General features: G+C 35.6%; 2 protein-coding genes across 6 annotated transcripts in view; one reads left to right on the top strand and one right to left on the bottom strand.

Annotated features, from left to right (window-relative positions):
- The window catches only part of LOC144433559 (tyrosine-protein phosphatase non-receptor type 4-like), a 60048-nt gene extending 52770 nt beyond the window's left edge, over window positions 1-7278 (top strand). Inside the window, exons 16-24 of the mRNA XM_078121879.1 lie at window positions 311-467; window positions 1327-1481; window positions 2374-2464; window positions 3308-3372; window positions 3932-4078; window positions 4577-4705; window positions 5095-5243; window positions 5929-6110; window positions 6675-7278. Coding sequence (XP_077978005.1) covers window positions 311-467; window positions 1327-1481; window positions 2374-2464; window positions 3308-3372; window positions 3932-4078; window positions 4577-4705; window positions 5095-5243; window positions 5929-6110; window positions 6675-6712 — 1113 coding nt within the window. The 3' untranslated portion in view covers window positions 6713-7278. The remainder of the gene's footprint in view (window positions 1-310; window positions 468-1326; window positions 1482-2373; window positions 2465-3307; window positions 3373-3931; window positions 4079-4576; window positions 4706-5094; window positions 5244-5928; window positions 6111-6674) is intronic.
- A 3685-nt stretch (window positions 7279-10963) lies between these two features.
- LOC144433862 (transmembrane protein 177-like) lies at window positions 10964-15189 on the bottom strand. 5 transcript variants are annotated; one of them, XM_078122249.1, is made up of 2 exons: window positions 15063-15189; window positions 10964-13314 (listed from the first exon to the last, which is right to left on the bottom strand). In XM_078122249.1, exons 1-2 carry the CDS (start codon window positions 15116-15118, stop codon window positions 12381-12383), a joined length of 990 nt encoding a protein of 329 aa, XP_077978375.1. In that variant the 5' UTR covers window positions 15119-15189; the 3' UTR covers window positions 10964-12380. The 5 variants fall into 5 exon arrangements, 3 of the variants coding, with proteins under 3 accessions (XP_077978375.1, XP_077978376.1, XP_077978377.1); XM_078122250.1 differs by having other exon boundaries at window positions 15084-15179; XM_078122251.1 differs by having other exon boundaries at window positions 15067-15144.
- Window positions 15190-15198: the final 9 nt, after the last annotated feature.

Below are 15198 nucleotides of genomic sequence, written 5' to 3'. Positions count from 1 at the left end.
TCACACTGATCTCAGTATACCAACAGTTATGTGTGTGTTATATGCAATGTACAGTATATATATATACACACACATATATACATATATATATACATATATTCATATTAGTGAGAACAGTACTCGATGCAATATTAGTAGCAGAGCATTATAGGCTTAATTGATTAAGTCTATATTCATATATATATAGATAGACAAACAGATACACACACACACACACACACACACACACACACACACACACACACATACACATACACACACACACTAAGACTTCTGTGTGTCTTAACTTTGTCACTTAATATTATTTCAGGCTGATCTGTGTATACCAAGACTTAATGAAGGCGATCAGGTGCTACTAATTAATAGTCGTGATATTTCACAATTTACACATGAGCAAGTCATCAATTACATCCGATCCAAACGAGATTTTAAGACAGGGGATTTGGTGCTGACAGTTAGACCCAATGGTAAGTCTCACCACTATTTACTTAGATTTCCTGCTTTGATAAAATTATTGAAAGTAATGATAACAAATGTTTTATATGATTTTGAACATTTATAAAAACAAACAACTTCTCAGGAACAGCTGCCATCCCTAGCTTGATGTGAAATAGATTCCGGTAAATATTATATACAGAGTTGTGAAAAATGTGATCTTTCATTTTACTGTGAAATCATACCTTTGATATTTGCAAAGTGACTCATTACGTTTCCTGGAAGTGTTTCACTGATAAGAGTTCATCATAGATATTTCCTTATACATTTGTCTATCGTTGTACAGTAATTTGCTGACAAGGAAAGAAATATAAGAAACCGTGTCTTTTGTGTAGTCTCGTAACTGTTTGTTTTCATCCACATTTCTTGTTATACTAGGTATACTGCGAAACCTTATTTGAATAAATGAATTAATACATCTGATAGACTTTAATATAGAATTATTGCATTTCTGCGTGGTATTACCATTACATGTAAACAATTGTAAAACTCATAAAGTTGTGAAAAATGGCAGTGACAAACTCACAAATTTTCACTGAACGTCTGTACAAGATATTTCAAGAATACAGTTCTGTTGCCCTCTGAAGATAATATTTCATGTCATAGATTGAGATACTCAAAACGTGGTTACAATGTGATTTTACATGTACGAAGTTCTATGGTACTGTGTGTTCAGAATTACGTAACTAGTTATTGATTAGAGCACCCTCTATGACAATTGAAAGAAATTTCTATGCAAATGGAGGTGGTCTGCTATGACTGTCTGACAACAAATAAAGATGGCTGCACACATGTTGCTGGTACTGACTGTGTATGTGTTGTCATTACTAGTTTATGTAGGTGATGAAGAGGAAGAGCCAGCATTCCAGTATATACCAGATACACCAACTATAACCAACAGAGTGCCTGAAACTGACATACTCAGGGAATCAATACTATTATTGAAAGAGAGTCTTGATAATGGAGCAGGCCTTGCACAGTTTGATGTAAGTAAACAGTGATCATATCCCAGGGACGTGGCTATCTGACACAACATAGACAGAGATACCAGACCTCATAGACAGAGATACCAGACCTCCTCACTAGGTACAAGATAGAGTGTCCCTGTCACACACAGGATAAAGTGGTGCTCATCTAAACACATTCACTTCTCTCATTGGTCAAAGTATTAAATGGCCTGTCAATCATTTAATGTTTACCCAGCCAATTAGTAGATACTAGCTGTACAGTGTGTGTCAATGACATTGTCAAGTTGGATATCCAAGTCTCTGAGCTATAATGATCAGAGTCCAATAGAAAGGTAATGCTGGGTGTCATACAAAAAAATTCTTGATTGTTGCAAATTTGGGATATGAATATGAACTAAAGTAGTAGAATTAGTATGGCACACACAAATCACTTTATTTGACAATGGGTGTTAAGGGTTGATTTAAGCCAAAGACATCTCTTTCCAAGTATTGCTAGCTCTGAGGTAAATTGTCAACAGTTATAAATAAATTAATATCACTACTTCCTGGTGGTGTTTGTCTTCTTAATAGTTTCCAGGTATTCGGTCTGCTTTTGTTATAAATGTTAATTTACAGTTTTAATACCAGTTTCAGATACCAATATTTTCTTGCATACAATAAAAATTGACATTCCTGATGTGTCTTTGAAGAATGGAATGTCAGACCACTACATGTCATTCTTTAGTATCAATGCTTAAACTTTAACCAGAAATCATCAAAATCAGACATATGGGAGTCAGCAGACATGTACATTAGCAGAGCATTAATATTCATGATTGCATATTTTGAAGGTAATAAGTACTTGTGTGTGTGGTCTGTTAAGTATGGATTAATTTTCAAATGAATTTTTTTTATGTTTTCTTGCTTTCAGCAATTATTTAGGAAAAAACCTGGAATGACAATGCAAGCGTGTCGAAAACCAGACAATATTAGTAAGAATAGATATCGAGATGTGTCACCATGTAAGTACAGTTGCAAATGATTGTCTCGTTGAGATTTACATGGGGCTGTACTTTTCTCTAGATTAGGGCCAAAAAAAAAAAAAGAATTGTTTCTGGTCAGGATATGTTGTCTAAAGTGGTGCGACGCGGTGTGAATTTAAAAAAAAAAAAAAAGTTAATTTTTAAATTTTTGTAAAATTATTCTCAGCAAACCTGTTGCTCAATCTGCCATTTATGGCAGTTACTGTTCTTTTTATTTAAGAGCAAGTGTGAATATCAGCAGATGTCATTTGCTTGTCTATGATTGGCTCTACAGTTGTCTGCACTGAAGTAGCAATTAATGTAGAGAGGGTTAGTTTTGTGTTTCCCTGCAGAATGCGTCGGCTGGACAAATACATCCAAAAAAAATTGATATAAATGATACACGTACTGACCAGAAACAATTCTTTTCTCTTTTTTTGCCTTACCATGTACTTATATATATGCATGGTATCAGTCACTATATATTTGTGTACACTATTTCTGATTCTTACTGGACCTGGACAAACATAGAATGTCAAGAAGTGTACCAAGCAAAATGGTGGAGGTATACTGAAAGATTAGTTGTAGCTAAGGGATGTAAACAGGAAATGGGCTGCTAAAAAGTTATTTGCATTAGTTCAGAAGCTTTCATACTTGTAACAAGTCGTTGTGTGTATACACTGTCCTATCTATGCTGTTGTGTACATTACATCAACCAGTATTTGTGATTACTCCATACTGCATGGTATGATGTCATCAGTGAGTGATATGATGTCATCAGTATCTGATTCTCTGTGTACTCTGTGGTATGACATGTGATAATTGTCATTCTTTCCACTCCAGATGATACAACCAGAGTTATTTTACAAGGAGAGGATGGAGATTTCATTAATGCCAATTATGTAAATGTAAGTTTCCTTTCAAAATATGAGAACTTTTAATTGGTGTACTCCAAGTCAATAAATTTGTCGTGCATTTTTCTAAACTGGAGCCAGTGACTATATCATACAGTCGGGTACTGCTATAGTCACTGCAAGTTCTCCTATAAATTATAATCTTTGTATTACACACACCAGCAACTGTATTGTGCAGTCTACATACAACCCCAATAAGCCATTTTTCGTATCGCGGCAGATCTCATGAGATCCCGCATGAACCATTGCATCCATAGCAACCAATTGAGGTCAAGCTGAAAGTGTTATACCCATAGCAGCACTATTGTTCTCAACATCATTGCACATGGCCATAGCGAAAACTTGACCACGATCACGTTTGACAACCGTTGTTGCTAGGCATATTTGCATATCTCACGAAATCCCTTATTCAGTTGTACAAAACAGTACTCATAAGAAAATTGACCTGTTAAAATTCCATTCATTATTTTTTCCATTGTAGTCTCAGTCTGTAATTAGGATAGTCCAATCTCTTTACCATGCAACTATGGTGACTGTTGTTTTGTGATTTCAGATGGAAATTCCCAGATCTGGTATAGTGAATAGATACATAGCAGCACAAGGTCCACTGCCTAATACAGTGTCAGATTTCTGGAGGATGGTTTGGCAGGAACAGTCTACGTTAGTTGTTATGTTAACAACAAAAGTAGAAAGAGGAAGGGTACGTATATTCACTATCAATAATGCTCTCATGCATAGATTATGTTTTACAGTTCTATAGCTAAACAATTCTCATGACAACTGCAGTGGAAAGATAGATTTGAGTATGTGTGTGGGTTGTGTGTTTTGATTTCCTGTGTGACACATTTCTTGTATATCACCTCATTGTAGTTGTGAGGATGCTGACACTTGACATTCATTCATTGATATGTAATGAGAGTGATTCAAGAAATATATCTGGTTTTTTGCCTATTTTCATTCTGTGCAGTTCATGTATCTGAAGTGTGTGTGTGTGTGTCTGTCTGTGTCTGTCTGTCTCCCTCCCAGTCTGTCTCCATCTGTCTGTATGTATGTATGTATATGTATGCATGCATGCATGTGTGTGTGTGTGTGTGTGTGTATGTATGTGTGTGTGTGTATGTGTGTCTGTGTCTTTATGTCTCAGTATACTGATATAATTCTTCAAGGACTGATCTTGTGAACACTTGTTTGATTTCAGGTGAAATGTCATCAATACTGGCCTGAATTCAGGCAAATGATGACGTTAGGCAGTTTGGAAATATCCTGTAATCTCAGTGAAGAAACTTCAATATTTGCAAATAGAGAGTTTACAATAACAAATCTTAAAGTAAGTAATATTGTCATTGTGTGAATGATGGAAAAGAAACTCTGGTTTGCGAGAATGTGCTTGCCAAGTATTAAAATAAAATGCTGGATGTTGAATTGATATATATTGAAATTACTGTCTATCATTACACTATAGTCTCAGAGCATGGGTGGGGGGGGGGGTGTTAGCTGTACTACACTTGTACTCTTACAACAAACTCATATCTGAGATCTCATAGGTCCTATGTACTACATGTGCAATCATTCTTGTCCATGGTCCAAATCTGTGACTACTGTACAGTAAAGCGGTCATTGCTGAAAATGTCAGCATTTATACTCTTCAGTTTACTTAACTCGTTGTAATTATGCTATTCATCATTTCAACTAATTGTGATTTATATCTGTATCCAGACTCAAGAGAGAAGGCATGTTTTACAAATGCAGTACATTGCATGGCCAGACCATGGAGTTCCAGATGATCCAACTGACTTCTTAGACTTTGTGTTAAGAGTTAGGAAGAATAGAGAAGGTATGACAGCACCAACGATAGTACACTGCAGGTGAGTTGACCAAATTATAGTGTTGTCCACTAGGTTTATGTTTATTATAGATAATGTTTTATCTATATTATTATATTGTATTGTATTGAAAAGTAAATTGTGGAATATGCACAAATACTGTACTTCATTTAATTTGTGAATTTAAGGGCCGAGTGCCAAAAGTGCTTAATGCCAGATTTTTCCACTTTTAACAATTCCTCCATGTGTAATTTCTTATCAACAACAGGCCAACTTTTATTCTGAGAGATGACTAGGCAAAACCATAAATTAAATTTGGTTCAGAGTCGAAGTAAAAAATTGTTAACTCTTGTTATTTTCTCAAAATGACAAATTTTTATATATAAGTCATGATGCCATTTTCTGATAGTTTAATGTTTCTTTTTTGATCTTCACCAAAATGTGCACTGGATGGAGACAGATAATGGGGAAAATCTGAAAATTTGGCCCTTTTCTCAAGATGGCATTTTGGCATTTTCACCATCAGGCCGTTTTGGCGCAAACTCCTTCAATTTAGGACTCTAATTTGATGGAATTGATCGCTTTATGAAGTGAAGACTACTTGGGGTGAAAGGGGATATTATAGTGGGCTGGGGATCAAATACCACACTGTACACGACAGTGTAGGGATTACAATATCATGTACACTTTGCGTTCAATTATGTCTGTAACTAACTTGTCTCTGCAGTGCTGGGATTGGTAGGACAGGTGTCCTTGTTACCATGGAGACATCGATGTGTTTGATAGAAAGTAATGAACCAGTGTACCCATTGGACATAGTGAGGACAATGAGAGAACAAAGGGCAATGCTTATACAGACACCAGCACAGTATAAATTTGTATGTGAAGCTATTATCAGGGTTTATGAAGGTAAGATTACAAATGAAAAGCACTGATAATGGTACTCATTTAGAAAGTGCATTCCATAATCATTACCCCCCCCCCCCCCCAACACAGACTTGTATCAGCACAGTGTCCCAATATAACTTCCTCAACTCCCTGAGGAGCAATACCATCCATTGCAATCTGTGTAAGCACATAGGATTTAAAGTATTCATATTCTAGTAACAGTTTCTATACTATCTGGTCTCTAATTAAAAAGCTGGATTAACTATTTTGTGAGACATACAGTAAGAGGTAGTGAGTGGGCTTTGACAAGAGGCCTATATCATACGCTAGAGATACCAGGCCTCCTCACTAGGTACAAGATAGAATGTCCCTGTCACACACAGGATAAAGTGGTGCTCATCTAAACACATTCACTTCTCTCATTGGTCAAAGTATTAAATGGCCTGTCAATCATGTAATGTTTACTTGGCCAATTAGTAGATACTAGCTGTATTGTGTGTCTATGAAAATGTACAGTCTGATTCATGTGACTATTTATTGTACTTGATTAATAGTAGCGTTTTGTGATTTTGACCTGTATTTCAGAGAGTATAGTGAGGCCTTTGGAGGACTTCAGGCACTGAGAGGAGCGTGAATCATGCATGACATCCTTCAACTCAACAAATGTGACAAGATAAAAGCAGACAGCTGTGTAATCAGAAGAATTTCTTTCCCCAATTTTACTGAACAAGTGAGTGAATGAACAAGTGTGCCCTCAACGTGTCACCAGAGAAATTACACCAAGTGATAGTGCGCCCTCAACTTGTTACCAGTGAAACTGCATCAAGTGATAGTGCGCCCTCAACTTGTCACTGGAGAAACTGCACCATGTGATAGTGCACCCTCATCAGTTGAGAAACCACAGTGTGTCCACCCTGAACATAGTGTCAAAAGATTGAGTAATGTAGTCACAAAATCAAAAAATAAATTTTTTTGATTTTTATTTATGGTGCTTGGAAAATAGTCGGTGGGATTTCAGTGTTTAAGAATAACTTGAATTCTTTTCGTATGTGATAAATTCTTTGTATAAAGAGATTACTAAAACCAGTTTGACATAGTGTGGTGATGCTCGTTTACATGAACATGGGGATGTCATCAAACACTGAAATGTTGGAACCAATCCTTGTAGGAGGGGTCATAGTTTGTGGACAGGGCAGGGCAGGGCAGGGGGAGGGGCAATAGCTGTACAGTGCATTATCTTTGACGTGAGCAGCTGTGAAATATTTTGAGGGAAAGAAGTTTTGTTTATTTTAATGAAACTTAACAGAAGAGAGACAAAATAATACACAGATGATGACTTTGTATATTTCACTGTTTCTAACATAAGCCTTCATTTTTTGTGTGTGAAACAAACAGAAGCAGTGACATAGTGTAAATATTTAGTAATTTACAGATACAATACGGTTGCCATGGTTATGTTTTGACAAAGCTATGTATTACTTTTACTTCTAGAGATTTTGTTTATATGACGTTGTTGAAAGTTAAGTGTCTTTAACATGTAGGAAAAAGCGACGTTCCCGGTAGTTTTTTATTACTATAGAAATAAACATGTTTTTATTTATAGTCATCTGACATGATGTAGTTGGATGGAAATGTGCAACATGAATATGAATCTCTATGTTGATCTTGCACAGTAGGTGGAAGCATAGGGTCAGGGGTCACAGGTCAGGCCAGTGTGTCAGAGGTCATTTATCAGTACTGCTGAGAATTGAATGGAAAGTTTTCATTAATTCAGTCTGCATATTAGGGACGTGATGATGTGTTCCTGTTAATATGTAGGAATTTGATACCAATTTTTTTTTCTTTTTAAAGACAAAACTCAATTTTTCGCTGAATGCATTTTTGTAGATTTTTATGTTTGTATGTTTTGCTCAGAAAGCAGTTTTACATTTCAGTGTAAAAAAAAAGTGTTATGAATTGTAAAATTGTTAGTTTTCTGTAAGATTTTGAGACACACTTATTTTTTTTTTCTTACTGACGGCGTAGTACTCTGCAAGTACCGATAGTTCCCTACAAAGTGCAGCTTGTATGAAACTTTCCCAAGAGAAAGTACAGAAAGTGAAATATTGACAAAAGCCTTGATTTAAAAATATAGTAAAATAAAATAGTATTTATATGCTTCTGTGGCAGAAGTAACAGAGTAACAAATCATTCTTTTTTTTAATTTCTCCATAGATAGTTCAACAGATTTATGAATAATTTTGAGTTGTGTGATTTATTAATTTCACATTTTCAGTGTGTTTGTAACTTGTAACCTAAGTTTTATGTTTTACCGACACATACTGGCATCTATATACATGTCCTCCCATCTCTTCCCCATACTTTTCTGTCTGTACCACACTCCTCTAGTCACTGATAGAGGGAGTGTGGTTTATCCTGAGGGGTTGTAAAGCCATGGGATCTGATAGTTACTTTTATAAAAAAAATCCCCTATCCGCCTCTGAGATGAGATGACTTTTATAAAGTCCCCTATCCACCACTGAGATGACTTTTATAAAGTCCCCTATCCACCTCTGAGATCACTTTTATAAAGTCCCCTTTCCACCTGTGATATGACTGTCAAGGCTTCAGCCATATACAGATTTCCATACACCCAGTGTTTATAAAATGAGGTCTTCATACTTTCAAAGTTATAGTGTATAGTATGCTACAATGACTTGTTTTATAGCAAAAAAGTGAACAAGTACAGGTATTCAAGTATGCAAGGAAATGTTTATATCCCATATAGCTTATATCAAAACATTCATGTCTGTATATGCTGCTCACCGGGTCAAAGGTGAAACCCGCCGAAAACAGTTGAGTGAACAGACATGTAGACAGGGCAACAGGTTAGAAAATATTACAAGTCTGCAAACTTGTTTAGTACCATGGGCATGGAATTGTGTAATATACATTTGATCTCTGACTCCAGGACAAAACATAATTGATCGTCTTGAAAATTTAGCAAGATTGAGGAATTATCAATGTTACATAAATCAGGCAAAGTAAAGGAAACCATGGTTTCAGGATTTTGGCATAAAGAATCTTTTGAAATACAAAGTCAATTTGAATTGGGAATTGACACAAAATTTATTATGACTGCATGTTTCTTATCAAAACTTTTCTCATCTTCATCACTAGGGGTAGGGAGGAGGGTAGTAGGGGCTAGGAGAAGGGGGTAGGGATGTAGGGAGGTGGATAGTAGGGGTTAGGTGTAGGGAAAGGGGGTAGGGATGTAGCGAGGGGGATAGTAGGGGTAGGAGTAGGGATGTAGGAGGGGAAGGGGCTAGGGGTAGGGATGAAGGAGTAGTAGGGCTAGGGGTGGGAGGACAATTTACACCTGATACAGGTGATCAACAAATTGGTATGAAATCATTATTATTTCACTCATTCAGCATGTAAGTTATGATTATGTTTTTTATGAAAGATGTATAAATATCACTAGTATTGAACACCTATTAGCCGTTGTGTATAAATTCAAACAAGGTCTTCACATATTTACTTGGTGAATCACTTTCAATTGCAATGATATCAATCAACTCTTACCCATGTACAAAATGAACAAATAGACCGTTTTAGTTTTCCTTCAGATGTCTTCTTGAGCTTGTAATGGGAAATACTCATTCATTTCTATTCATACTTATTTGTTTTAATGTAATGTATTGTTTTTCCAACTTCACTGCCATTGTCACTCGTATCGGTACAAGTTATATTTGGAATCAGGATGTATCATCATAGTGTAGTACATGTAGCACAGTCACTACACACTGTTAAAGTCCTTCCTAAATTATAGGAAGATCATTGAAATTATCGTACATTTGATACGTTTCATATCTGCCTACAACGTCTACATATGAAGAACAAATTTCATCTAGATAAAAAACTTATTCAAAAACAGAGGCTTAGTACAGCTTTGGCATTTTGATACTATCCTTAAATGTTTGTTTCATTGTTTTGTTTTTTGATTGGAGGAAGGAGGGGGGGGGGGGGGGTAATGAAGATTTATACCATTCAAAAGGAAGACTGTTACAACAGTTGGAAATGACATAATGTGAACAAGATACAAGGTTGCGTGTATTGCATCTTGTTTTTTGTATGTGTTTTTGTATATAGTGGTTTTTCCTACATTTGTTTATATAATATTGAAATCTTATTTTCATCAGTGTAGTTTCCATGACAGTTTTCTTGAATTGATCATGATCATGATATCATTTAAGTCTTACAGGTCCAGTCGTTGGGTCCACTTCAGTAACCACTCGCGTATTACATAAGCCAAAACAATGATCTTTCAGACTAGATATGATTTCAACATATAAGTATGTGGAATATATGGCAGGAACATCTGCAAGTGTGCCCTCACAGTTAGCATACTGAAATCAGCCATAAAGTTCCCTGGTCATTCTAGATCTCGCTGCCAGACTTCATAACATTCGTCCCTCTGTTACACACACACAAGAGTGCCCCAAGCGACAAAGCTGTGAGAAGTAAGAGTCTTGTCTCAACAAGTCCCTCACTTCCCGGGCTTCACCGCTCACATATCCTGCACCCTACAGAGGAATGAATATCACGATGTCTGGCAACGAGACGAGGTCAGTTGTTATAAACACCACCAGTCCAAAGTAAAATATGAGAAAAAGTGTTAGAAATTTGTTCTCACGTGTTACTTCATACTAGGTTCAGAAAACGTCCCTATTTTCCAGACTATACTAAATGTTATACAGCATATACCATGATTGCATAGATAGACACACAAGTGATTTTAATATAGACTTGTCAGTTTTATCACATCATATATACACACATAGTCCCTCTATGCATCCACATTTACAGTAGATTTAGTCATATTGCAACGCACAACAAATTTTAATTTTGCAAAGATAATCAGTTCAGTTGCTACAATTACATGTTGGTACATTTGAACAAATTCTGTTTAAACACAAAGAAATGAAATTCAATAATCACTTTCTATGAATCATTTTTTATGGTCAGTTTTCTTCTTTTCTTTTTTTTTGCAATACTAATTGTAATACAACATAGATTGTAAAAGTGACTGTATACACAAACTTGTCAGTTTGATTTGTATTTGCATTCTATTTCTACTGCCAGTCTAATTCACACTTATACATGCTTTTCAGTATATCAAGCATTATACCTCCAACAAAATGACCTATTTTTAATACTGGGATATATAGAGTTTTGAAAGACCTGTCCGATAGAATTTCTATCAATTGTACAAAATGCTCTTGAAAATAAAGCAAACTTATTTCCTTTCTTTATATCACTTCCTGTGTGTATAAGTGTCTTTATATTTCATAGGTAAATTGAATGTATCAATGTCTTTATATGCCATGTATAAAGTATGTGGATCGATGTGTTTGTATTTCATACATAGTGTGTTTCATAATTCATATCAGCAATGTCTTAAACCATAGCCTCTTTACGGCACCGTCAAAAAACATACTCGTTGCTTTAGCAGAAATATATGCTCTGACTTGCCAAAATGCATAATTATCAGGGTGTTTATATTTGATGCATAAACATGTATATTTTGTGCCGTAACTCAAGATGTGGTTTTACAGAAGTAAGTTGAAAATGGTATGGATAATTCATTGTAGAAATGAAAAGAAGGAAAATTATGGTCAAGAGCTTGAAACTGATGAACTGCTGAATAATGTCTACAAATTTTAGTTACAACTACAACTGATGTAACTTTTGAAAGTAACTTTTGATATTAATTCAGGGGTAGATATATATATACACAACTGTCGGAAGATTAGCTTGCCTTTCTGTTATAGAAAGATGATCTGAAGAAAATTATATCATTGGCTAACACACCAAACTCTATTTTACGTTATCAAGTTTTTTCTCTGTCAATATTTGAAAATACATTTCAACTTAATCTGTCATACATGTGCCAACAAGTTTACCCATACCCTATTGTCTTTGGTTTACCCCATTCACTGGGATTATGATAACATTACAGTTTGGAAATTTCAAGGCACTGTACAGTACATAAATGCCCTGTATCTTAATAGCTTTGAGGAGAATGCATTGATGCAACTTTTATTCACCTTTCATGTACACTGTTACTACTAAGTGCATTAAAACCTGATTAGTAACAAATCCCTCACAAAAATATGTTGCAATAACAAAAATGAGTAAAGGTAATCCAATGGAAACGTTGAGGAAAAACGGGGGAAACATTTCAGCAGTTTTCTTGAAGATCTGTCTTACAAATCCTTGCCATTCTGTCACAGTTGAAGACATGTCTCACTAACCCTTACTGTTCTGTTTGTGTATTTCTCCTACTGTTCTTAGTCTGTCTGTCAGAGCAGGTCGGAAGTCCATTGCACTTCTATTTTCATTGCCATAATATGAATACAATTTTTCTCCATTTTTGCCAAGAATTTTTCTGAGATTTTGATGTTTCTTCAAAGTTTTCTCATAGAGTTCAACCCCACCCTTTGCATATTCTGGGCTAAGTTTGGCCACAGTTTTATCAGCACTGTTTTCTACCATTGTGTACACAAATCCTGATATAATGGAATAAGCTACAAAACCAATCGCAGCAACACCAAATGAAACCAGTCCTGGTACTAACATTGGAACAACAAACTTCATCACCTGACCGCTGGCATAAGATGCAACTATAAATACAGGGGCTACAACTGTTGGCATCAACACATGACTTGCTTTCATTTCACACAGTTCTTTTGCTATGTAATACTTTCGTGCATCTTTACTCAAAATCAATGACTGGGCCAACTCCTTGCCATGATCTGACTCCCAGTCCACTGCTTGACGGACTAGTTTCATATTCTTCATTATTTCCTCAGCTTTCTGCATTGTAAATGTGTCTGGTATACCTAAATGGGCACCATTTGGTAACCATGACATCCCAGCTTTGTGAATTTCAGTCCCAAATGATGGAAACGGGTGGTACTTGTTCATTTTCTTGATCCCAAGATCTGCACACACCTCATCAAATTCCTCTCTACATTTAGTAGATAGAGGGCCTCCTTCACCACCTGCATAACTCCGGTAGATGCGTCCAATAGTTTGTCCAGGAAATACCACTGGTATAGCATTGTATAAGAAAACACCACCGGCTACTACACCCACAAGGATACGGACATTCCTTTCACGAAATAATCTTGAAGCCATAGTCAGCAAAATAGTCACTAGATGCACTTTTAAAACCAATAGTCTACAATGAGAACAAATAAAGATACTTACATTATTCATCATGACCACAGACGGGTATCACCATATTGTATTATCTATAAACTTGAATAGCAACTACACAGTTAAAAATATAACATTCCTTTTTTTACATCACTTTAAAATTACAGATTCAACATCAATATTTGAATCTTTATGGAGGTGATATGTTGACATTGTACATTTCACTTCATTATTGTATAGATTACTAGAAAGTTGTCTATCTTACACTTTATCAACAGACATGAGTTGGTGTATTGAGATGACTCTACTCCTAGTCTCTAGGATCTACTCTATCTAACCTAGTAATTATCTATATCTGAATGACATTTGAGCCTTTTCTAGAGTATTGGGTTCTACCTTATCTTCTACACTACCCTCACAATGTAAGTGACTTTATGTAATAATGTGATGTTTTGTTATGTAAATTTGCATACATCTTGACTTTTTAGCATTTTTTTTTTTGGGGGGGGGCACAGTTTTGGTTTGTAAAAACAATATTGCTCAGCTCTTCCTTTGTAAAAATCTAAACTTCACAGTTTTACTAAAATATCAGTTCTTATGTACTAACTACTTTTACATATTAAAATATTCAGTACAATTATATTAATCTACATCCCCCTCTAGCCTTCATGATCAACTGTATGGAGTAATTTGTCTGTTTCAATAATTTCTTGAAGAACTGGTCCAACAAGTTCAGCTTTTCTTGTACACAATTACTACAGGTACAGTGGATCATATCACCATTATCACAATTGGTTTGTGTTATTTCCTGACCTCCCAGTGATAACCTACATGCTAACCTTCAATTTTCAATTGTGAAATGTTGACATAAAATTGATGGCACTGAGTCAGGAAATCAAGTGATGATCTCCAACTGGTTCAAGAAATGTAAGATGTCTTGATTGAAATGTTGACTGATGTAAAGAAATACAGTACTACCAGCAACTTATGATACGTTTCATATGTTTGATTGCAGACTGTTTCTTAAATTGTAGTATTTATGTGCAAATATTCTAGCACGGAAAATCGACATAATCACCATTTACTATCTAGATGGACATTCTGTTGATTTATTCTCATTTTTTATTGCAAGGTTAAAGAAGTCAGAAAGAGAAAACTAAATTTGAAAAGTCTAAATAATCTTAAAATTTCACCATTCAAAATTTAAATATTTCGTACACAGATGACAACTACAGACTTAGACAAGTAAACAGTTTCAAATGTTGTATTGGAAATGTTATAGGTTCCCTCAATTTTGATATCGTGTTACACATTTGTAAATGAAAATTCCCTAGTAAGTGGTCGCTGTGAACTTCCTGTATCGCATTGCTAACACACGTATACGTAGATGGCAATCGTCCAATGCAGACAGACACTCGTCTCTAGTTCTCGAGATCACCCGTCCTGGTCTGCTCTTCATATCGCATAGGAAATGCATGTCACTTGGACGATAATCAAAGTCATTATCTGCATTAGATGGAATCTACAAAGGAATTTGTGTAGACGTCAGTAATCGTCTTCCTGAGTAGTGTCAGATGACAAACAAACTTATAAAACTTTAGTGTGAATCATTTTATAATGAATGCGCTGTGAGTGGGGCTATACTTCCATGGTCTGAATGAAGGACATCAATGCATTCATGATTCACAGCAAGGCAGTTATTACTATTAGATATACACAGGTGTAAATCTGTCTGTTTTGGGTAAGACAAAAGATGGAATAATAGCATACCTACGGAAAACAAGAACGTACCAATAACTGCAGAGAAAATATAATAACAAAACCATACAGGGCCTTCAGATGTAAAACTTGGAAAACGTGCAACATGTAACATGCCCTATGCCGCCATATTGGAAATTCCGTGGGA

Source organism: Glandiceps talaboti, chromosome 4, assembly GCF_964340395.1.
Source record: "Glandiceps talaboti chromosome 4, keGlaTala1.1, whole genome shotgun sequence".
NCBI classification, from domain to species: domain Eukaryota; kingdom Metazoa; phylum Hemichordata; class Enteropneusta; family Spengelidae; genus Glandiceps; species Glandiceps talaboti.
The sequence above is the reverse complement of the archived record's forward strand: the minus strand, read 5'-3'. Positions and strand labels throughout refer to the sequence as shown.